This window comes from Acanthochromis polyacanthus, chromosome 21 (genome assembly GCF_021347895.1).
Source record: "Acanthochromis polyacanthus isolate Apoly-LR-REF ecotype Palm Island chromosome 21, KAUST_Apoly_ChrSc, whole genome shotgun sequence".
Classification (NCBI taxonomy): domain Eukaryota; kingdom Metazoa; phylum Chordata; class Actinopteri; family Pomacentridae; genus Acanthochromis; species Acanthochromis polyacanthus.
The window spans coordinates 20,469,166-20,491,928 of NC_067133.1; the positions used below are offsets into that span (position 1 = coordinate 20,469,166).

The 22,763-nt window shown below is 38.8% G+C and overlaps 3 protein-coding genes and 1 long non-coding RNA gene across 5 annotated transcripts; 2 read left to right on the plus strand and 2 right to left on the minus strand.

Annotated features, from left to right (window-relative positions):
• Positions 1–950: 950 nt before the first annotated feature.
• Positions 951–3,535, minus strand: LOC127531705 (uncharacterized). The gene is made up of 4 exons (XR_007938822.1): positions 3,416–3,535; positions 2,956–3,053; positions 2,710–2,836; positions 951–1,927 (listed from the first exon to the last, which is right to left on the minus strand). It is a non-coding gene; the product is annotated as an uncharacterized LOC127531705 (long non-coding RNA).
• A 7,932-nt stretch (positions 3,536–11,467) lies between these two features.
• LOC110962860 (tetraspanin-10) lies at positions 11,468–12,951 on the plus strand. The gene is made up of 3 exons (XM_022186958.2): positions 11,468–11,799; positions 11,932–12,524; positions 12,644–12,951. The coding sequence occupies exons 1-3, from the start codon at positions 11,710–11,712 to the stop codon at positions 12,948–12,950; spliced, it is 990 nt and encodes a 329-aa protein (XP_022042650.1). The 5' UTR covers positions 11,468–11,709; the 3' UTR covers position 12,951.
• Positions 12,952–13,976: 1,025 nt separating this feature from the next.
• LOC110962854 (retinal rod rhodopsin-sensitive cGMP 3',5'-cyclic phosphodiesterase subunit gamma-like) lies at positions 13,977–18,119 on the minus strand. Of its 2 annotated transcripts, XM_051941032.1 has the most exons (5): positions 16,019–18,119; positions 14,688–14,849; positions 14,563–14,603; positions 14,379–14,466; positions 13,977–14,172 (listed from the first exon to the last, which is right to left on the minus strand). In XM_051941032.1, the coding sequence occupies exons 2-4, from the start codon at positions 14,831–14,833 to the stop codon at positions 14,390–14,392; spliced, it is 264 nt and encodes an 87-aa protein (XP_051796992.1). In that variant the 5' UTR covers positions 14,834–14,849; positions 16,019–18,119; the 3' UTR covers positions 13,977–14,172; positions 14,379–14,389. The 2 variants fall into 2 exon arrangements, with proteins under 2 accessions (XP_051796992.1, XP_022066606.1); XM_022210914.2 differs by having other exon boundaries at positions 13,977–14,466.
• Positions 18,120–18,221: 102 nt separating this feature from the next.
• ccdc137 (coiled-coil domain containing 137) lies at positions 18,222–22,681 on the plus strand. The gene is made up of 6 exons (XM_022186955.2): positions 18,222–18,422; positions 18,661–18,800; positions 18,890–19,115; positions 19,483–19,565; positions 20,272–20,351; positions 20,447–22,681. The coding sequence occupies exons 1-6, from the start codon at positions 18,352–18,354 to the stop codon at positions 20,645–20,647; spliced, it is 801 nt and encodes a 266-aa protein (XP_022042647.1). The 5' UTR covers positions 18,222–18,351; the 3' UTR covers positions 20,648–22,681.
• The last annotated feature ends 82 nt before the right edge of the window (positions 22,682–22,763 follow it).

Genomic DNA, 22,763 nt, shown 5'->3' on the forward strand with positions numbered 1-22,763 from the left:
ACTAAAGCTGTGATAAAAATTTAGGACGAACTGAGGAACTCCTCTTGGAATCTGTTTATAGATACGAGGTCCATCCACAGCAGAGTTACACTCCATGGTGACTGACTCTCCTGTCCTCACCGTCACAACAGGAGGCTTCTGTGTCACCACTGTCACTCCACTCACACCTGGAAACAACAAGATGGTATGAATTTAAAAGAAACACACAGACTGATGAATCCAGCATGAGGTCAGATCAGCAGTAAGTCGGCCTCCTCACATGTCAGAGCAGTGATCAGAGAGCAGAGAGTCACCAGCATGTTGTCAGTGTTTGATGGTCTTGGATCTCACTGGTGACAGGTTTGAAGGTTTAGAGGCTGCACTGATTAGGAGCTGGAGGAGCCGATTAATACACCACTGAAACTGAGAGTGACTGACGGGAGGAGGAGCTTTGGTACATACTTCATGACAATTTTTGGTTTTTGTAGTGTCGAGATCAGACAAGAATTTTAATTTCGTCTTTACAATTTAATTTATTTGGTCTAGTAATAAATTGTACTTTATCTTCTAATTAATTCATTTGGATGCTTTGGCAGTATCCATGCCAATAATTCACACTGATTTCTATATTTATTTAATTTTTATCTATGATTGTCAGTGTTGGTGAAAATCTTTCTGCACAATAATGCAATGATATCAGTTGCATTTGACATTTACGTATTGTTATCCTTGAGGGAATTGATTTCATCAACCGAGCATGATGCTTGTTCATTTCTTAGAACTAGTTCCTTGATCCTTTCAGAGGGTTGTCCCCAATCAAATAAACTTTGAAATGTTGTAGAAATCCCCTGAAATGCCTGCAGTATATTTAGAAAGAAATACAGAAAGAAAGAAAGAAGGAAAGACTTTTCCTGTCTTTTTTTCTAATTCGATTTGATGGGAGCAGCAAGAACAAATTACAAGAAGACAGATAAAATGCAGCTATATTTTAATAAGCTATTTTTTGACATGCATTTTTGGACATGGCATGCACTGTCAAAGAACATCAAAAATTGGGTTTAGAACTTGTTGTATTCCACTTAGGGTTTCCTGCTATCATAAATTACAGGGCTGGAGTTTTGATACCCTGCGTCATTTGTCCAGATGTCCAGATGTCCTGGTTCTTCAGAGACACGGTGTATTTTGTGGCAGCTTTGTCACCACTCCTGTGCATCTGAAGTCATAGAACACTGTAAAAGTTTACTAAATCATGATTGATATAAGTTCAACATGAATTAATTTTAAATAATTTATTGAGTAAACAAATGAAATACAAACCAAGGCCATACATAACCTACATACTGCATTATATAACTCTAATAAACTACTTTTCCAGCATTATGTTCCTTAATGTCCAGCTATTGATACACAGAAAGCAGCAGGATGATTGTCAAGATAATGTGATAAATGCTGCCACATTGTGGTTGAATGTGACCTTACACAGAGAAGGTGAAGATGAACAGATTTTTTTAGGTCGTTTCTACACCATGCACCATGAAATCTGTCTCATTTATGTGATCTATTCTCACATCACACGCATCAATAAAATAACATAAAATAGTCATCTTATTTTGAAAAATATATAAACATATTAACTCTTGTTTAATACGTCAGCATTTATAAGGCAGAGGGGATAGTGGTTTAAGGTTTCTGTGGGCCTCTCCTCCTCGTTCTGATCACTGTTAGCCCCCTGTCAGGAGCCCTCATCTGAGCTCGCAGTGGAGACCTCAGACCAAAGCTGGGGGGAATCCTCTGTACGGGCCGCTGGCGCAGGCTGAATCTGCCCTCCTTAAGTTCATCAACGAAAGCTTCCACTCTGTCAAATTTTGTGGTGAGACGCCCCAGCTCATCTTTTAGACTGTTGAACTGCCTGTAGAGGTCTCCCAGAGCATCTGAGAGAGGCTGGATCCTGGACACATGCGGGAACATTTGGAAAAGTACCAATGAGTAAATGATTCCGGTATCTGAGTGACCATTCAGAGAACTGTATTACTTCAAGAGCTCACATGACATGAGAACATTGTTTACTGACAAAAAAAAAAAAAAAAATGAGACTAAAGGCAAATTGGCAACATGAATGTGAAAGTCATGGAATGTTGTTAAGCAGGAACAGCATCATGTGCAGGAAACATCAGGGTCACAGACATGAAAAACGGAAGTCCTGCTCAAAAAAATGAAAGCAAAAAAATCTAAGAAAGGACACTGAGCATGCAGAGCGTCCACGTGAAATGCTTCCTTAGAATGTTTACAATTAAACAATCATTCAGTCCCAGTTTTTGTCATCCTGATTCAGAACCCCATCACCAGAAAAAGGTTCAACAACTTGGAGTAATGTCTACCAGACGCCCCGTATTCACCAGAACACGAGGCTGAAACATTTCCCATTTTCTCCTGGCAGACACTCCAGTGAGGTCATTTATGAAGCAGAGTTGGCCTTGTGTGGACCTCAGCAATCATGGATCACATTACCGGCAATGACATGGCCGTGGTCATGTGCAGAACAGAGCAAGTTACATAATCTCTAATTTTAAATGACTCTGAGAACTGATGTCACAGAGGGTTGTTATTCTTTCACCTCTCTCTTACTCAATGTTTGCTTTTTTGGGTTGTCTTTTTTTTTTTTGCGCCAGCCTGTTTGTGTACTATTGCTGCCGTGTACAGTCAGTCCAGTCAGAAGGCAAACAGACTCACCTGTTATATTCAGGGAGAACAGAGGCGTGGTCATTGATCAGCAGGTCTTTCACTTGGGTTAAAATAGCAAATTTCCAGTTGTCCAGTACTTGAGTCATGTTGGAACAAGTCTTGCCATCGGTGTTTTCTGCTTCAAACAGAAATTTAGAGTAAGAGGCTGCAGGACAATAGTCACCCTAAATTCTACATACATTTCTATTATATTAATAATCATTTATAGATTGTGGACAACACATCAGCTCAGACCTTTGGGGTCCCAACGTGAGGTTTCCTGTTTCCATTTCTGAGCCCCACACATTGAGATCAGGCAGAGCAGAGCCAAAACCTGCTTCATCCTCATCTTCCTTACCAAACAAAAACAAAAATACAAGACACGGACTGCTGAGAAACACAACAGGGAATTCAACATGAAAACACACATGCTTAGCTCTCTGTAAGCCCGATAAAACCCACTATACCTGCTCTATACCTGCAGATTCAGCTATATATGGACTTTCCATGTATAGCTGAATCTGCAAATTATTGATCTGTTAATTATTTTTTTAAAATTAAAACAGCAAGATTATCTCCCACAAACAGCAGATGGATCATGATTTCCTGACAGGCACAAACATATATTTGAAGGAATGTGTTCAAAAGTTTGTCATCTAAGCCTATTTTACTGTACTGTACGCAAGAATGCAAGAATCTCTGAGTTTTACGTTACCTTTCTGTGAAATAGTTCCAGGGGTCTCTCCAGGTCAGAGCAGCAGAACACTCTCTGTGGTACGATCCTTCAATTGCAACAGCTCTTATAGCTGCCTCCCTAAACTCACGGAGCCTCTCTCCCACCTGCCCCCATCCACGTCAGAGATGCAGGGCGGTGACACAATGTGCACACGGCTATGTTCAAAGACACACAAAGCAAAATCTCATGCACACACATTCCACCTAAGCATCTTCTGTGATGCGTCTTGTAGCCATCTGCTGCAACAATAAATAACACATAGTGTGAACGGGAGGTCCTAATAATCCCCTGTCTATCCTCCACATGACTTTTAGCTGTTGTGAGTGGTGTTGGGCAACTGCACTCCCTGAAGGCTCAGATCCAGAAGAGGTGTTTGATGTAGCTGGATGGCTCCAATACGACATTCTTGCTGCCTACTGTAATACAATCTGCTAAACATCTGGGCTCAGACGGATCCAACAGGCAATGGTCAGGAGTGATCAAAACCTGGAGAGCCACACTCACTTGATGAAAGAAAGACGCACCGTTAAACCTTTTTAATGAACAGGCTACTTAGAGATTAGCTACCTCTACTCTCAACTGAGAAGTGAGCCAGGGTTTGTTGTCAGCTTTAAAATAAAGATAAAAATATGCCGCCCCCCATGGGATTCTCTCACCACTGATTTACTCCATTAGTTGACTCACACTGACATCGATCCACTCTTGATAATTGTAGATAATTTATGGTGAAATAATCTCACTGCTGATGGAGGGGAAAGCAACATGTTTTCATTTTAAGCGATTGCAGTTGAAAACACAAAAAATAAAATGTGCAAAATAAGCATCCGAAAAGCACATTTCCCTGCATTGGTAAAGACTTGGCAAATAGAGTACCTCTGCCCTGTGTCTGAAATTAAATATATTTTTGTCACAAAAAATTTCTGGTTCTTATTCACTTTCAAATCAAAGTTCCTTATTCCATTTGAAAGTCTGCGTTTCTGCCTGTGCGGATGACTGCAGATAGCTGAAGTGATGTATGAGCTGAGGCAAGTCCATCTCAAGAATCTAACTCTGAAAAGGAATCTAACTGGGCTACAGTCCCTGCCATCTGCACTACCTTTTAAACTCACGGAGACAACATACTGTACTATGTGCTCTCGGCAGGATGAACATCATGCCCATTTGTACCATACATCTTCAGTGCTGACAACACTGCAGAGGATGTTGGCTTCCGTTCAACAAGCAGCAACTAAATCCTTGTTTAAGTCCTTCTGAAAGATTTATAAAACAAGAAAAGTGTGAGATTTGTAAAGCAAAAACATCCAAATCACCTCCAACTTCTGATCCTGTCGGCAGCCAGTCACAGTAAATTTGTGATGGTTTAACTGTAGAGCTGACAATTAAATTTAACAGCATTTTATCCCCTGGAAACTGGAGCTGATTGTTTCTCCAGTTTTACTTTCCTCTGTCTCAGTGGAAACATGGAGCAGAGCGCTGCAAGAAAAGGTATCTTATTTGTAGTCGAGAAAAAAGATATTTTTTTTCTGAGTAGAAGTGTACATGCATTATTTTTTACCACAATATTACTTAAACTATAGAGAGCAAGTCACTTAATATGAAGCAGAATAACCTTTAACATTGGGCTATTATTACTGATGCCTTAAATTGTATGAGATATGCATGTTTTTTAAATCTTTCGTTGTAGTATTACACAGATAAATCTATAAAAATCAAGCACCACATTTCAAAAGCTGATCAGGTAAATTTTGTCAATATAAAAACTTTAAATGAACCATTTATTTTGTTTATTTGTTTATTTTTCAGGGACAATGCAAATTAATCAGCATCCCTGTAAATGTGCCAAACAGCTCATTTTCATGTTGTTCCAGCCCATAACTGCTGCTGCAAAATAAATATTAATTTTGAAAAATCAGTGAAATGTATAAAAGAGTGAAGAATCATAAAATAGAAAAACTTGACTAGATGTACTTGGTTGCTTTCCTGGACCAGTTACTGAATTTTTTGTTATAGAGAAGTAACTATAAGTGTAGATCAATATCAAGAAATATCGTTTTCACTGTCAAAAGAGCCCAAACTCTTACTTGTGTGACCGTATCCATGCATTTATCTGGGAGGTCAGTGCGATTGAGCATGGCAAATCACAATTAGTTTTTCCATTAATGCACATTAATATGGAAACAGATTCACAGAAGGACTAATTCCAAGCTTTTTAGAGCCCCATCTGGAGTCAGCCACCGATTCTTTCTGTAGCAGCAGCCTGACTCCCTTCCAGGTCCCTGCAGCTCAATCCGGCACAACCACAGGAAAGAATGACAGCAGCGAACCTGCAGAGCCAGCGAACCTGCAGAGCCAGCGACTGATAGCCAGGCCTCTTTCTTCTCTGGTTTTCAACTCAGTGTCAGCTCTCTCTTATGCTGCTTGTTATTGACTCACAGCAGCACATCACTGCATAATGACTTTATCAATGAGCAATGTTATGCGGATAGTGAAGCTGAAATATATCAGCACTTCAATTCAAAGACTGATGCCAAACAGAAGATGCACCATGAGGATTCCGATGCTTCCTGCACATTTTTTATGGACAGAAACAGATAGCCGGGCGGATGTTGCTAGTTTTTATTTTACCTCATTTGACATTTAACAATTCCCCAGATAAATCTGACAAGAGGAAAGTGAGCCTTGAGAGTCACTTTTATACTTTAAAGCACAAGAGGCAGTTAAAGAAATGGTGAATCTTATAAATGATTATTTGTTTGGACCGGTGTGTTTATTAAGGCCGACTATGTGCTGCTAATTTTGCAAATGTACTTCTTTCACACTCTCCATCCATCCATTCTCTATACACCGCGACTGATAAACCTAAAATGCTTCTTGACTGTATTTATGGCAAGCTGACACCTTACAAAATGCAGCAGCTACAAACATACGGCCGCTTTTCTGTAATCTTTATAGCTGGTTATTGATCAACACCGCTCTTCAGAATTCAGTATAAATTCACATTAAAATGTTCAAGGGATCATGGCTGGGTCTGGAGTTTGTGGTACGCCGGCTTCCTCCCACAGTCCAAAGACATGCTCAGTTTAATTAGTGATTCTAAATTGTCCATAGGTGTGAATGTAAGTGTGATTCTTTGTCTCTATGTCTCTATGTGTAGCCCTGTGATAGACTGGTGACCTGTCCAGGGTGTCCTCTGCCTTCACCTTAAGTCAGCTGGGATAGGCTCCAGCCCCCACAGCCCTACTGAGGAGTAAAAATCCATCCATCCTCTATACACCACTTTATCCTCACTAGGGTCGCGGGGGGTGCTGGAGCCTATCCCAGCTGACTCGGGCGAAGGCAGGGGACACCCTGGACAGGTCACCAGTCTGTCACAGGGCTACATATACAGACACACAATCACACCTATGGGCAATTTAGAGTCATCAATTAACCTCAGCATATTTTTGAACTGTGGGAGGAAGCCGGAGTGCTCGGAGAAAACCCCCGCGTGCACAGGGAGAACATGCAAACTCCATGCGGAAAGATGCCAGGCCCCGGCCGGGATTTGAACCGGGGATCTCCTTGCTGCAAGGTGAAAGTGCTAACCACTATTCTACTGTGCAGCCCCCACAGACAATCAATAGATGCTAAATAGTAAATTAATAGGTTGGATCATATGCCAATCAAAGTAGTAAGGCTTTTAGCAATGTCTTAATCATCCATTCATTAATTATCTATGCACTGTTTACTCCTGGGGCTGCACAGTGGCGTAGCAGTTAGCACTTTCACCATGCAGCAAGAAGATCCCCAGTTCCCCAACTTTTGTTGTTTTGAAATGCCTAATAACAAAGATCATTCAAAGAGGAATAATCCTAATATTTCCTTAATTTTATTTATTTTGCTTAGAGTTATTAATAGAGCTATTTGGTTACTGTTAATGTTGATAGGATCTATAAAGCAACACTGACATGAGGCAAGATGAACCCCTGCAGTCCAACAAAACTGAATGATAACTACCTTTGAGAATGTTTTATCCACCCCATTTGCATACTCGAACAAAAAAGTTAAAATCAGCTGACTCTCCTGACTGTGTTGTTTCATAAGATATATTAGTACTGCGTCTGTCTTGATACTTGCAGAATTGGCTGATAAAAGACTTGTGTGCTTGAGCTCTATGTATTTAGAATCACGAGTCTTTAGCTACACTTTACTGCTACTTTCAGAAACAATCACAGAAGGCTTTTGTTTAATGTGTGAATCTACAAAACTATAAAGTGAAATAGTGAAAATAGAATAGTGAGGGAAAGTGTTGCATGGTGATTTTTGTTGGTACTTTGTGCACAGTGATAGCCGAGCCAAGAATCCTGTAATAAGGAACTTTCACAAGCCCTGATCACTTTGATTATATAAAAAAGTTGCTGTTTCTGGCCAAAGCTGCAGCAGTGAGGTGGAAGTACCAAGCAGGTTGACTCGCTGTCCAGAGAAATACTGATTGACGTTTCTGTGCATTCAGTTCAGTTATTACAGTATAGAATAATTTTAATGTGCATTACTTTGAACTTGAATCAAAGTAGAAAATTTTATATTTAATAGACACAATGCTTTTCTGTTCTCTGTCTGAGATAATCTGGACTTTGTGAACTCTTGCTGGTGGAATTTCTTTCGCATGATTTTCTTATACTCCGGCTGGAAAGATCAATTCCAGTCCATAATACCACTGCCAGCTGACCAGGCTGTCTTTATTAGACAAAACAGCCTTAAAACTGTGTGAGCAATAAAACTCACACAGTAACACTTAGGTAAGTGTTTTTCTGATGTTAGATCTCTGTCTCTTATTTGTATTGTTGACCTGTTACCTAAGCAGCCAGCATTGATTATTTGCAGAAAAATTTATATCATGTGATTGCAATACAATAAAGTTTAGTGCTTAGAAACCTGGAGCGGATAAGAAAACAGTCACATCTGAAGTTTATAGTTCAGACAAGAAAACAGAATTTATCTATGTGGATTCTGACATTGCTGAAAGTGGTTAGTGGTGGCAGAGATGTAAAAAATAACAAAATCGTTGACTAACTTGCAGTTTTATGCTAGACTATATATTTGAAAGGTAGCTGCCCTGCTATTGTCATAACTAAATATTTGGGGTACAGGCTATTCTTCAATAAGCATGTTTTAGCAAACAAAGTTAGAAACACTGGTGTATGTGTAGGAAAACTGAGATAAATTGTCATCAGATTTGTTATCTGACACATTCTGTATATAAGTAGCTATGTGTGAACCAAAAGAGATCAAACGCTATCTGGGTTCTATCTGGATCATAGCCTGTAGTTTGTTTGTTTTTTAAATGGACGTACCAACCATGACCACCCCCTGGTTTGTGGACTACCAATTTAAAGTCCTTAGATTTGGAAGTTTGCTGTTGCCATCTCAGTCTTTTAAAACTTGATGTGAAAAGAGGGAGGTTTTTGGTTCCTTTCCACTGTGGGTAAATGCTTGTTCAAATGTAATTCAAAGAAGCCTTTGGATTTGTTGGGTTTCTCTGTTTAAAATTTGTAAGGTGCTATGAGATGACATATGTACACCCCCTGTCAAAAGTTTTAGGACACTTTCTCATTCAAATAAATTAGAACCTGTCCTAAAACTTTTGACAGGGGGTGTATGTTTTGAATTGGTGCTATATGAAGACAATTGAATTGAATTGAATTGAATTGAATTGAATTGAATTGAATTGAATTGAATTGAATTGAATTGATGTGTGAGTGGCAAATCTGCCTTAGAACTTGAAGAAGCTACATACGGCAATACGATAGCAACTTGTCAATCACATTTTGTTTATTGTTAATTTTGCTCTAATTGGATCCATAATTTACATTTTTCCCCATTCTCTCAGCAAAAAGTCCCAGAATAATCAACTGAACTTAAGTGAAAATGTTTACTTAGGTAACAGGCAAAGGGAGAGGTAGGATCCTTTTTTTATTTACATAGTCAGACATGTTTTTGCAATCAGAGACATCACCCCTTCTGACTGTTTTGCAAACAGGCAAACAAAGAAAATGCAGACACTTCTGTGCTCATTTTACTTTTCAGACCAGAGTTCACATATATCATTTCTATGCAGTCTACAGATACAAGACTCTTGAAATGACAAGGGGAAATGGTGTTTCCAACTTAAAACTGTCCTTCCCTGTTATCATCTTGCATCACCAAAGATTTATATGCTGAAGTCGAACCCTATGTTCTGAACCACTGCAATCAACATACTCAAAACTATAGTGCAAACAGATGAGACTGATCATAAATTAAACACATATGTCTCCTTTAATATAACTGGTTTGGTATGTACACTATGTTACCCATAAAGTATGCGTGAAAAGACTTTGCCACAGAATTTGCAACGCCTATAAAAAGTGTTCTCCCCTCCTAGAAGTTTTCTCCTTATATTACTTTTCAACATTTAATCATGGTCAATATAATTCATCTTTTTGATGAGAATTACAGAAAAAAAAGTTTATTTCATGTCAACACGAGAACAGATTTTTACAAATTAATGTCAGCTAATCAAAAATATTAAATGTCCAATATGTGCACCAGTATTCACCCCCTTTAAAGCAACGCACCAAACTGATCACAGGAGTAGCCAAATGATGGAAGAAGTCACACAAGTGGTTCAATAAAGATCAGTGAATGTGTCTCAAGTAACTGATATATAAAAACTGTATCTGGAAGGTCCAGTCACTGAAGAATCAATACCCCGAGCTATAAATACACCATGAACACAAAAGAACACTCCAAGCAATGCTGTGAAAAGGCTTTTGAAAGACATAAGTCCAGCGATAGGTCACAGAAATTCCCAAGGCACTGAAGATTCCTTGGAGCCAAGTAAATTCGTAAAAAATGGGAGGAATGTGGTGCATGAGTAAATCTGCCCCGACCTTCCTCAAAACTGAGTGAGTGTGCAAGAAAAAGACTCTCCTGAAGGATTTACAAGTTTTGGTGGCTGAGATGGGAGAGGCTGTGCATACAGCAAGTGTTGCCTGTTCTTCACTAGTCAAACTTTACGGGAGAGTGGCAAAAGACTATCTCAACCAGAGTTCATCAGAAGCTATGTGGGAGACTCGGAAGTTAACCGGAAGATGATTCTTTGGTCTGAATGGACAAACATTTTGCTTTGTGTCAGTCAGACGAGACACTATGTTTGGTGCATATTAACACAAACACACCATCCCCACTGTGAAGCATGGTGGTGGCAGCATCACAATGTGTGGATGCTTCTTAGCAGAATGCCCTGGATGGCTTGTCCATCTCAAGCAAGAAGAAAGAATGACAGTGGCTGAAATGATTTTATTGCCCATTCTTTGCTGAAGGAGAGGAAATCACAGAGGACAACCTGATGCTTACTGGAAGGATACAGCCAAAGCCTCATAGAAATAATCTGAAAACAAGAAGCCAGACCTCAGTCGAATTAAGAATGTGTGGATGGGCTTGAAAAGGGTTGTTTACTTACGACTCAGTGGAACCTGACAGTGGAGTAAAATTGCAGTGTCCAAATTTGGAACACTGATTGAGACCAATCCACACAGGCTGAATGCTGTGATTGTAGCCAAAAGCACATCTACTAAATACTTGACTTGAAGGAGATGAATGCTTATACAGCCGCTTTTTTGTGTTTTTTATTTTGGCTGATTGATTGATGAATTAATTACGTTGTGGTAATGTTTTGAGATTGAGATGAATTTTTTATTTTTATTTTTTTTGCTAAATGAAATTGATCACGATTCAATGTTGACTAGCAAAAAAGGCTAAAATGACTGAATAGGGTGAATACTTTTTGTAGAGAATGTAGTTCAATCAGTAGATATTTTCGGGTTGGAAATCTGACCTGTAGACTTTTAAAAACAAATTATTTTTCCTGACTTGATGATTTGTTTTATTTTTCATTATTTGCTTCCAGACACAGTCAGATGGATAAAATCAAGAATATTTCTCTCACTTTTGCTTTTCAAGTCTCATTTTAAGACACAGGTCTCTTGTTCTACACAGAATTCCACACTTGTGTGTGTGCAGACTCTCATACATGCTCAGATGACCGTCTAATCCCTGCACTGTGACTCTCACATGATGAGGAAATCCCACGCCTCCCAGAAGCTTGAGGCTAAACACAGCATGGTTACTCCACCTAAGCTCACATGCTCTCCTGCACTATATTGTGAGTGCTCACCCGATGTTTCGTTTTAGCTTGTTTTATTCTGCCCAGTGAACAACACAGGGAGGATCAAGTCCCAGTGGTTGACAACATGAGGAGATATATGGTAATAAAAAGAATTCCTTGGCCATGGTTGAGGAGAGACACTACACAAAATGAGTCCAGTCCACTCATACCAAAGGTAAGTCTTTTACTAAGTTAAATTCTTTCTGGAATAATGTGTTCTTCCGTTTTTTGACATGTAGATACATGTTTAAGGTGACATCAGTTCTCAAAAACAATGATATGTTGTTGAATTCTTTTCTATTCAAAGGAAGGATCTGCAAAAGAGGATGCTGAGGAGCTCGATCATGTCACCACTGACCTTCAAGCAGAGGCAAACAATGGACAGGACCAAAGCAATCCTGCATTTACAAGGATGCAACCCCGCTATAAATATTCCTTAATGGACTATTTTCTAAAATATTTCCTGTTCCTGTGCAATTTGTTGTTCACAGTCCTTGGGTTGGTAGTTCTTGGCCTGGGGATGTGGGGCCTCATCAGCAAAGAATCATTTGAGCAGGAGAATATCAGCAGCATCGGCACTGACCCAATGCTGATACTTGTGACTCTGGGCCTTCTTCTCACTATGCTCTGCCTGTCAGGGTGCGTCGGTGCCTTAAGAGAGAACTGCTGCTTACTGAAGCTGTTCTCAGCCGCAGTGCTGGTGCTCATTACAATTCAGGTGCTGTTTGCCATTTTGGCATATAGCATGCAAGATCAGATTGGAGGCTACCTGCGGTCAGGGATGTTAGCTGCCATGGCTGGCTACCAAGATGATCTGGATCTGAGGTTCATCACAGATGAGATTCAGTCAAATCTGCAGTGCTGCGGGGCAGATAACTACCGCGACTGGGAGATCAACATGTGAGTAGAGTGTGACTAACTTGGAAATATTTGCCTTTTGAAAAGTACATCATGACCTGTGGGTCTTGGCCAAATAAATGTGGTACTAGTTATGTCACTATATATTATTTATCCCTCAGATATTACAACTGCTCAGCTCCAGGAGTGTTGGCCTGTGGCGTCCCTGCAACATGCTGCGTGGACCCTTTGGAGAATGGAACAGTTTGGAACTCTCAGTGTGGTGTCGGAGCCCAGCTGTTAGATGAGTTTACTGCTCAGAGTGTGATCTTCCTGGGAGGTTGTCTGGGGGGAATCTCTCGCTGGATCGAGCAGCATGAGGGCCTGATCGGGACTGTTGCAGTGGTTGTAATTGGAGTCCAGATTATGACTCTGTTTATCACTACACGACTACTGGAAAGCATCCAATGGCAAAAGGTTTACATATAATATGGGATGATGAATAAAACAGTATACTGTTTATTGAGCTCTGGCTGGTATTATTATTATTATTATTATTTTTTTAATACTGACCTTGTTTGTCAGTTAGTTAATTGAACTTGACTACAAAGACTCATACGATTGCACCTGTTTCATCAATAGCGATTTAAATGAAGGCCAGCAAATTCAACGAAGAATGTGAAAAGGAGTAAGACCGCATTTAAAATTTTAAAGCACAACAACAAAATTATTTAAATGTTGCCTTCTCTAACTTTAGTTCTCCACAGGACCGACCACTCTGCTGTGCTGCAAAATCCTTCACTTTTTCTGGACAACATATTTAAGCCTTTTATCATGGCATAGGCTACCAAATTAATAGAATGCTGTGAAACAAACAATGTAATTTGCCAACTGTTTTACTAATCAGCTGTCCTCATGAGCCACAGATAAAAACAAAGGAGCAACTTTTTTAAGGGAATAATTTGACATTGGAGAAACGAGCTTAAAACTTTAATGTCTCGCCAGTACAATAATTAAATGGTAAAAATAAATGATATGAATACGCTCTAGTCTCGTCTAGTTGTCAGCATGAAGTTGTAAAAACATTTTCTGTCCAGCAAACATGTAAGCTGCATAATCCCTGTAAAATTATTTTAAAATTGTTGTCTCAGAAAATATCAAACAAACAAAAAATACTCTGTTAAGTGGTGAGTTTTAAAGGAGCTGGAGGTTTCTGTCCTGTTTCATGTTTGTGAATGCTAACTGGCTGTTTTCACTGCTGTAGAATCCCTTTTATTACAAAACACAAGAGTGGTATCACACTGAACTAGGCAGTGTTCTCGCTGACCCTGAAATACTTATGCACTATTCAGATTATTCTGCTATTCACATGCACTACTCATTTCTTTTAAAAGGGGAAATAAAGCATCATATTGGGAATTACGTAATGTTTCAGATACAGCAGTGTGGTTTAATAACATGACATTCACCCTGGCATGTACAAAAATAAATGATGCACAAGAAAATGTTTAAAACTGCTTTAAAATTGAAAGCTTTATTCCAACTTTAAATATAATGAATACAGTGCTGACAACTGTGCAGAAACTCCTGCAGGCCAGTAACCGAGCTTTCAGTTCCAGCTCCCACTGTAGCCTCAGGCAGTAACTCATCCAGCATCAGTGGCTTCCGGACATAAAAATGGCAGCTTGAGAATCTTGTGAAAATAGTTTTACTGTAAAAAAAAAAATGTCTCAAAGAACAGCATTCTCAATACGCAGGCATACATGACAGAAATTACACATTACATTTTAATTAGGAGGGTTGCAATTTAAAAAAAAAAGTCACTATTGATGATCTAGAGTGTGAAATTAGTTACTGAAATTCCAGTGGCTGAACTTGTCACATTAGTTCTCTTTGGTAAATTAAAAAAAAATTCACAGTGAATAGACTCAGATAATTCCATATTGAGCTAGTTCATGTAGCTCTAGATGACTGTACGCTTCCCATGGGCAGATCACGGTGATGTCTATAAAAGAAAGAACAAATAGAATGATGTAAAAAGGAAAAGCTGCTTGATATGCATGTAAGTGGTGTTATAGCATACTGTTGTAATTCTGCTTACCAGTGCCTAGGCCTTCCATTCCAGGGATCTCCTCTCCGAAGCTGGTGAAGAAAAGAACTGTGGTTTAAATCTGTTTTTTAAGACATACTTTCAAGATGACACACATGTATGTAAGCGAGACATACCCAATGACTCCTCTTTTGGGGGGCTTGCTCTTGAACTGCCGGGTGTTTCTCTGCTTGAACCTGGGTGGTCCCTTGTCAGGACCAACTGCTCTGAGGGGAGCTTTGGTGCCAGTCTTTGCTTCAGGTTTGGCTACATCAAAATTCATGCTTCTGTTGTTCAAACTATAATGGGACAGTAACAATGTCACAAATAATGACACAAGCCTGAAACAAAATTAAAACATTTTGCTTATTATGGCTCCTGGAAACCAACAACAATTAAAATCTGTTTCTAATTCTCTGTGTTTTGCTATTTTCCTACAAAAAAAAAAAAATGAAATGAATTGTTCTGTCTATTAGAAACACTTCTAACCTTGTTATCTAACAACTGGTGCAAACAGCACAAGCTCCCATAATCTCATGCTCACGTTACTGATCAAACTTCCACGATGCCTCTAATCTTCGAAGTGTCTTTGTAATCAGATTACTATGAAAACATGCTGAATTTGCTAGTGACCTAACCTGACAGTAGCTCATAGAGTACTCAGATTATTTACCAGTGACAGGAGTAACATTATTAAAAGAACTATTTGCACTAGGGAATGGGTATGATTAAATAATAAGCAACAACAGAGTAATGAAATATAACGCTGGTGGTTTTAAGAAATACTTTTGTGTGGATAATGTAGCTATGTGTAAAAAAAATTGTATGGAGTCACTGTTCAAGAAATATATTTACACATGCAATCTAATACAGTACAACAGCTCTGCCTTAAATGTGTTTGCAAGTCTTTTAATGTTCAGCTTTTGGAATTGTTGTCAGGAGAGTGCAAATTCATAAATATGTTCATTACTGAAGTCTTAGTTAAACTAATTTATATATTGAGGTGATTCCTATTGTTATCATCTCTCTTATTTACATAGATGAGAACTTACATGACATAAAAAACAGATCTAAATATGATGCACTCCAGTACAATACAACCGCAGCAATGACCTCAGTCAGTCATGGATCTAATTAACACCTCACTGACTGAGTCCAAAAATCTGACTCTGCATCATAAAAGCTAATTTAGTAGCAGAACTGTTGGGGTGGTCTGCAAGAAGCTGCAACAAATACAGTGAGCACTGAGCAGATGTATATTTTCAAATCATTTTTAAGTCTGTGAAATAAAAAGTCTATACTTCATTTTTGAACAAATTAAAGAAAAATCTGGTCCAAAAGGCAAACAAGAAGAAAATAACAAATTCTAAACATTGTGTGAAAATGTTTCAGTCTGTCTAAAATGCACAAACACACTGAGACCAGTTCACACTTCAAAGATATTATCTAAGGTATTGCTTTTACTCACCGCCTGCGCTGCTGTGTGTCTTTGTTGGTTGTATCGTAGAGGTCTGGGCCGCTGTTCAGTGATGAGCTGCCCTTTTATACGCTTCAAACTCTGATCAGATTATGACGCTATCAGCTAACAAACTGTGAAGTCCTTATCACTTGTACACACACATTTTTTGCACTGTATATCAAATAATACATTCATGAATGACTGACTGACTGACAGGAATTTGAAGGCACAATAGTTGCCTGTATATTTATTATGACTTATTTTCTGAACAGAAACATAACAGCAGAGACAGATGCACATGTTTCCTGAAGGACAACAATGAGTCATGCTCCAGAAGCTGCACGTTTCTGGAAGGGGCTGAGCTGTGGGATGTTCTCACCACATGTTCCACGATCATCAGTATCTTCCCACCACCTACAAATATTATGTAACGCCTGCAGCCGAGAACAATCCAGCATGACCAGTAGCATTCTCCTTTCATCAGCAGTCTCTCAGATTGAGTTGCATTATAGCTGGTAATCCATTCCAGCCGCCTGCACACACATAAACACACACCTGGTCCATTCATTTAATGGTTTATGGCAGTGTCTGGCTGCAATCTGTACTGTTTGCTCACATGCACACACATGGGTCACATGTATGGACGATGGTTTTTTTCACCCTCACTGTCTCTCTGCATACCAAATACTCTGCAGACAAAAAGCATACATTTAAGTCAGGTATCTGGACTTTAATGGTGTATAAACAATGACTGTTTTACATCATTTAGCTTGCTGAACTAAAGTCTTCTACATAAACTGAAAACCTTGGAAGCTTGGGAGTGTGTATGCTGCTGGAAACATGAATGTGGGGCACGTCGACAAACAGATGACAGCTGATTATGGTGTTAAATCTGGGACTGCAATTAATAATAATGTACATTGTGGTTCATTATTTGTCTGCTTTGTTTGTCATTCTGCATAGTGAAGACATGATATTTTATGTACATTGTGGCAGTATACATAAATAATTTGTACTTATAAATTATGAAATAACTACTTGATGTAAGTGTTCCAAACTCAAAGATATTCAATAAAATGATAATATTATTACACTAATAACTTAAAACAGAGAATAGCAAATAAACCAATTTTAGAAGCTTAAATGAGCAATCACTGTGCATGTCCATCTAATTAAACAACTAAACTGTTTCTTGCTTATTATAATTGTCCATTAATTTTCTGTCAGTCAAACTCAACTGACTAATTAGACATAGGTCATGTCCTAAATGCATCAGTGGAACCCACAGTCTCAACTCTAAATAAGACTGTAGGTAACATATGCCCTGCAGACAGCAATTTGCCAGAAATGACCTTTCATACAGAGGTCACTGCTCACAGTTTGGTTTTATTTACACATTGTTTATGAGCAAAGTTAGTGCATAAATTAGTATTTAAATTTTTTATTTAATTGTGCTCGAAATTATCTTCACGGTGTTATACATTTAGCTACTTAATTCATAAAAGCACAACAAGGAGTCTATTGAGTCAAGTAAACTGTTATCTGTGACTGAAAAGACAAACTTGTGGCCCAAATCTGGTGTGTTGACGCCCTCTGGCGGTGGCAGGGAGGGGCAACAGTCCTTTGAGCCAATCAGATCCCCGTTACAATAAAGATCGTCTTGGAAAAGTGCATCACTCAGGGACAAATTATTACACATGAATCACGCATAAGTGCAATCTTTTCTGTACTTTTTGAGGCTAATTCAAACATTTTATGTAGATCACCTTCCAGTCTCGAGATACAGCTATCACTTGTGTTTAAATCGCTTTTTAGGACCTGAATTGCAGAAACCCAAAGAATCTTGTTTTTTATTTTTATTATTTTTTAAAAAAAAGGCTGTGTGAAAAAAGGAGGAAAGAAGTTGATATCGTGACCCTAATACATGCATAGCCAAGTCCATTATGAATTATAAATAAATATTATGAATAAATAAAAGTCCCATGAAGTAAAAAGTATTCATTAGAAAAATGTATGTTTAAAATTTTTTAACCCTATACATTTAATTATGAAATTCATTTATATATGTATTGCCTCATTCGTGGATATCAAGACTTGTTTCATAACTGTATCCGTCTGTTTTATAGGAATGTTTCTTTTATTTATCTGAAACTGAACAAAACTGCTCTCTGTTCTTTTAAATGCCGTCCAACAAACTGCAAACGACTTCAGTACTCGACAAAAAGTCACAGAGTGAGACCTCTTCTTCCTCTCTGGTTGGTGGGTTGAAGGCTGAGTTAAACACGCTGCTCCACATGTGATACTATTTTATACTGTAATGCACTGAATTAAAACAGTGTAGTATGGGGAAGAATAAGAAGAACAAAACGAACGAGTCGGGAAAACGAGCAGGCAAAGCCGGACAACAGCCAAGGTAACGTAAGCGAGCTAACGTGTAAAAGAAAAGCTGCTAGTTTAGCTAGCTAGCAAGAATAGCTAATTGTTGTTAGCACTCTAATAAGTGACTTTGGAGCTACCAAAGCCAGATACAGCGAGTTAAAATTGTTGTCATTAATCGAGAAATTCGCCTGTAATCAGTTGCCATTAAAAACATACATGTAATCCCCTTTCCATCATGTTTGTACTGTAATGAGTCTAAACGTCAATGATAGGAAGCTTAAAGGAGATGGTAAACCAAAGAAAGCTAAAGAAGAGGACCACCTCGAACACATCCCCTTCAGGCTCCGAGAGATAATGAAGAGCAAGCACAGAATGAAAAAGGGATCACTGAACTCCAAGAAGCTAAAAGCAGGTGAGCAAATACATTTTTTATACGACTTTTCATGCATTTAAGAGTTAAGCGTATGTTTCTAGCCACTTAAGAAACTTGCATGGCTTTAGCCATTTCGCCGAACAGCAAGGCAGAGGATTCCCAGGATGGAGACATCCCTGTCCCACATTTCAAGAGAGGAAAGCAGGAAGGTGTGAAAGCATACCTGAGGCGCATGGACAATGAGACGAAACACGTCCTCTTCCTCACCAAGAACCAAGTAGACAGAAAGCCTGAGCTGGATGCAGACAAACAAGAGAAACCTGCCGGCAAGGGAAAGTCTGACAAAAAGAAGGAGTGAGTACGCTTTGACTTGAAATTAGCAAAGCAGATTTCAGCCAAACCCCAGCTTCCTAAACATGTTTCTTATGGCACAGATTCTCCTCATCAGTTCTAATTTCATTATTGGTTTGTTGTCTTCTTTGTCAGTATTTGGGTCCTGGTGTTTTTATATGTCTGAATGCAAAAAAATCTTTTTTTAAACATATTGAGGTTTATAACATACAGCTACGTTTCCAAAATACTCAACACCAAACTTATAAATGATAAAACTCAGAATGCAGATTGATTAACAGTTAGAAGGTACAGAGAAGTTGTGGTAGATGTTTCTTTGATTGTACAACTAATACTTCTTCGTTATTTGATGTTTGTGGTCTTGCTACAGGCATGATAAAGTGAGATTACAGAAGCTTCATCAGAAGAAGTTGGACAGACAAGAGACCAAAATGGAAAAAGAGATGTTTATAGGTAAGGAATGCATGTTTTTTCTCTGAAACATTTAATCAAAGGTTAAATGGCATTGACCAAAATTGTGCTGTATTTAAGTGTCACTGTGTTTCACTGCACTTTCACTGTTTGTGACTGCTGTTACAGTGTTGGGCCAAATTATATCAGACCAGCATATCGTTCCTGGGCCTTTTAATGATTTATACACCAGCAGTATCAGGGAAATCTATAAATGTATACGTATAAGTGGGAGTGAATGAATTTGCTGTCGATGTCAGATTGGCATTTTGGGGAAAGGCAGACAGGAGGAAGTTGCCAGACAATTTTCACCCACACTGCAATGGCCCACAGTTTTTGCTCATGCAAGCATTATTTTCTGCAAAAAAGACCATAAAAATAACAACTAGCTTGTAAGTATAGTGGAGCATCTAAAAGTTAAGGTGCAAGATATTTACCATTAAACTTACCTTCTATAGACTGGAGTAAAAGGAGAGTGAATGTACACGAATACATCTCAAGATTAATACTAGTGTTGCTATGTATTTCATAATTTTGCAAATAAGTAACTATTTGTACAAAAATTTACTATAGCAATCAGTTGCTGTATTTCCACATTTTTTGGCTGCTCCACAGTACCTGAAAGTTTCAAATTAAGCAAGCTAAAGAAGTCATAGTTAAGTCAGCATAAAGATTGTTATGTACTCGACTGATGTTTTTTGTTTTGTAGATACTGTTGCCTTTGGTGAAGTTTCAATGGCTCCACCATCGTTGAGTGTCAAACCCAAGAAAGCTCAGCTCAAACCTCAGGTAACTGTGCTATACAGTGAGCACATGTTAACATCACTCCTGATGTGTGAGTAAGTGGTTAACTGTGGCTTTTCTTGTCCGTCTATGTTATCCAGAAAGCAGCAAAGGAGCTGCTTCTCAACTCTCTGCTGGGCCACACTGCAGCCTCCACAACCAAGCCCTCCATGGCCAGACAAAGAATCATGGAGGAGGAGCGGGTGCGAGCAGTGGAGGCCTACCGTCTGCTTAAGAAACAGAAACAGCAGCAGCATGAGGCCAGGACTGCTAATCTGGAAAAACTCAAGAACCTGCAGTGACATTTAAAGCCACTAAACTGAGGATTTCTAATGAACCCAGCTGCAGTCGTTGTCAATGACTACAAAGCGGTGATGTGCACAGACTGACATGATATCCATCAACAGTGTGTGTTGTGTTATTTTGGAAGTGATGTTCACGTGGGGAGCTTCCACAATTATGTGAACAATCAGGGAAAGACACAAACATTTGTATTCGCAAATCAGCAAAAAGGTGGGTAGTAAATAACAGTCCCCTGCCACTTTCATGTTCATAAGACACAGGACATTTTAATGTTTAGTTGCATTTAAAGTGCCTTCGGAAACAACAACCTGATCACCCATAACTGCTGGAAAATGCATGTGGACAGGTATCTTTTGATGATTTCTCACTCTGCAACTGTGTTGGATGTTCGGTGACAAGTGTGCATTTGTATTTACGCTGTTTTTATGTTTAAATTTTTAGGCAGCCACTCTGGCATCATCTGTGATGTGATAGACATTAAAATTATTAAGATTAATGTTGAGAAAAAGCTAGACTCATCTGTGCTCCCACTAGATGGCAGTCTTCCTGTAGAAAGTTGTTTTTCTAAGTAGTGTGGAGCTGACAGAACATACCCAGTGTAAAATATATTATTAGTGACACATTGTGCCATATCACACATGAAACTCTATTGGTGATATATGTTCTTTGTTTTTACCGTATGTCAGTCTTATTTTTCTATCAAAAAGACAATTCACAACATATATAAAGAAATTAAGAAAAAAAATCACCATAAAGATTATTTATTAGATGTCGTTCATTATGTCAAATGGTTCTCATCAGAGCACAGTTTCCTCGCTGTCAAATTCCCATTTTTCCAGGTTTTTTCTTTTAATTAATATGGACTTCTTATCCATATTACCTCAAAAACTAAAGTTGAAAAGGTCATTCTTGACTGGGGAAACAGCTGATAAGAATACAAATCTCACCACCAGGCCTGTTCAGTAGCTTATACAGAGTTTTCTGCCATATGGCATGTTCATCTTCCAACCGTGTTTTCCTGGCTGTTGTTTCTAAATTTCCCAAATTCACTTTTAACCCCAGCAAAGAGAATAAACATCTGATATTCTGGCAAAAAAAATGTTAGGATCTTATTTCCTTTTGCACCTCATGGAGAGCCTCAGTCTTGGGATAAATAAATCACATTAGCCTTTTTAAATGCGGAACACTTATTAGAGCCTGGCACAGCTATTTACTTTTGCAATCCCTGAAAGGTTTACCCTCATGAACAAGGCCTTTGTTCAGTATTGGTCTCTGAGACAAACTGTATAAATTTAGATGTGCTGTTTGACAACTTAATCATTCAAAGAAGCCTGCATCTGAAAACAAACATTATGTTGTTAATGTTTCTGCAATTGGTGATCAACTGAACAATATCACCAGATGGTATGACCTTGTAATAATGGTCTGGTCTGTGAGTTCAGTCATTTCTATTTAATCAACTTGACTGGTAGAACCCTCAGTTGTTTTTCCATTTGTGTTTGGCCTCTGAGCGTTGTCACAGTGACAAGGAAATGTATTAAGGGGGAACAGCTGCTGATGATTGGGAGTGCTGACTCCCTTGAGCTAAGCACCTTCCCCATTGGTCATGTAACCACCTGTCTGCAAGACAGCTATTCAGATTGGGGGGGGGTGCTGTTTTTGACTTCATCTCACATAATAGACCAGGACTTTTTGTTACACTCAAAATGTCCCTTCAGCAGAGCAACACTATCCCAGTTACCCACAATGGGATGAGTAATACCCAGCCGAAACTCCTCTGGACAGCCTGTAATGTTTTCTGCCGGTTTGAAGCTAATTGGGTCAGTGATTATAAGTAAAGAAGCAGAACTGATTGGAAATGCAAAGACCCAATGATTGTCTGTCTTTAAATAATGAGTTCTCATTTGTTTAAATTTGGATACAGTTTTCACTTATGTTTACCATCAGGATGTTTACAAGTTCCTCTGCTTATCTGCATGTTTTCTGCAAAGGGTTCAATACACGAGACATGACAAAATACAACCTCAACATTTGCACATGCATTCTGTCGTACAGTATTGTGCCGTTTGGTTTCCAGTTTGTGAGCAATTTCTTTCATGAGCAAGCGCTCATGGC

Excerpts from the sequence above, each read along its gene's own strand:
- ccdc137 (XM_022186955.2), top strand. The coding sequence starts at position 18,352 with ATGGGGAAGAATAAGAAGAACAAAACGAACGAGTCGGGAAAACGAGCA. Across the intron at positions 18,423-18,660 it reads AAAGCCGGACAACAGCCAAG|GAAGCTTAAAGGAGATGGTA; the intron begins GTAACGTAAGCG and ends CGTCAATGATAG. Across the intron at positions 19,566-20,271 it reads GGAAAAAGAGATGTTTATAG|ATACTGTTGCCTTTGGTGAA; the intron begins GTAAGGAATGCA and ends TTTGTTTTGTAG.
- LOC110962854 (XM_051941032.1), bottom strand. The coding sequence starts at position 14,833 with ATGAATTTTGATGTAGCCAAACCTGAAGCAAAGACTGGCACCAAAGCT. Across the intron at positions 14,604-14,687 it reads CCCAAAAGAGGAGTCATTGG|CTTCGGAGAGGAGATCCCTG; the intron begins GTATGTCTCGCT and ends TTTCTTCACCAG. Across the intron at positions 14,467-14,562 it reads AATGGAAGGCCTAGGCACTG|ACATCACCGTGATCTGCCCA; the intron begins GTAAGCAGAATT and ends TTTCTTTTATAG.
- LOC110962860 (XM_022186958.2), top strand. The coding sequence starts at position 11,710 with ATGAGGAGATATATGGTAATAAAAAGAATTCCTTGGCCATGGTTGAGG. Across the intron at positions 11,800-11,931 it reads CCAGTCCACTCATACCAAAG|GAAGGATCTGCAAAAGAGGA; the intron begins GTAAGTCTTTTA and ends TTCTATTCAAAG. Across the intron at positions 12,525-12,643 it reads CGCGACTGGGAGATCAACAT|ATATTACAACTGCTCAGCTC; the intron begins GTGAGTAGAGTG and ends TTTATCCCTCAG.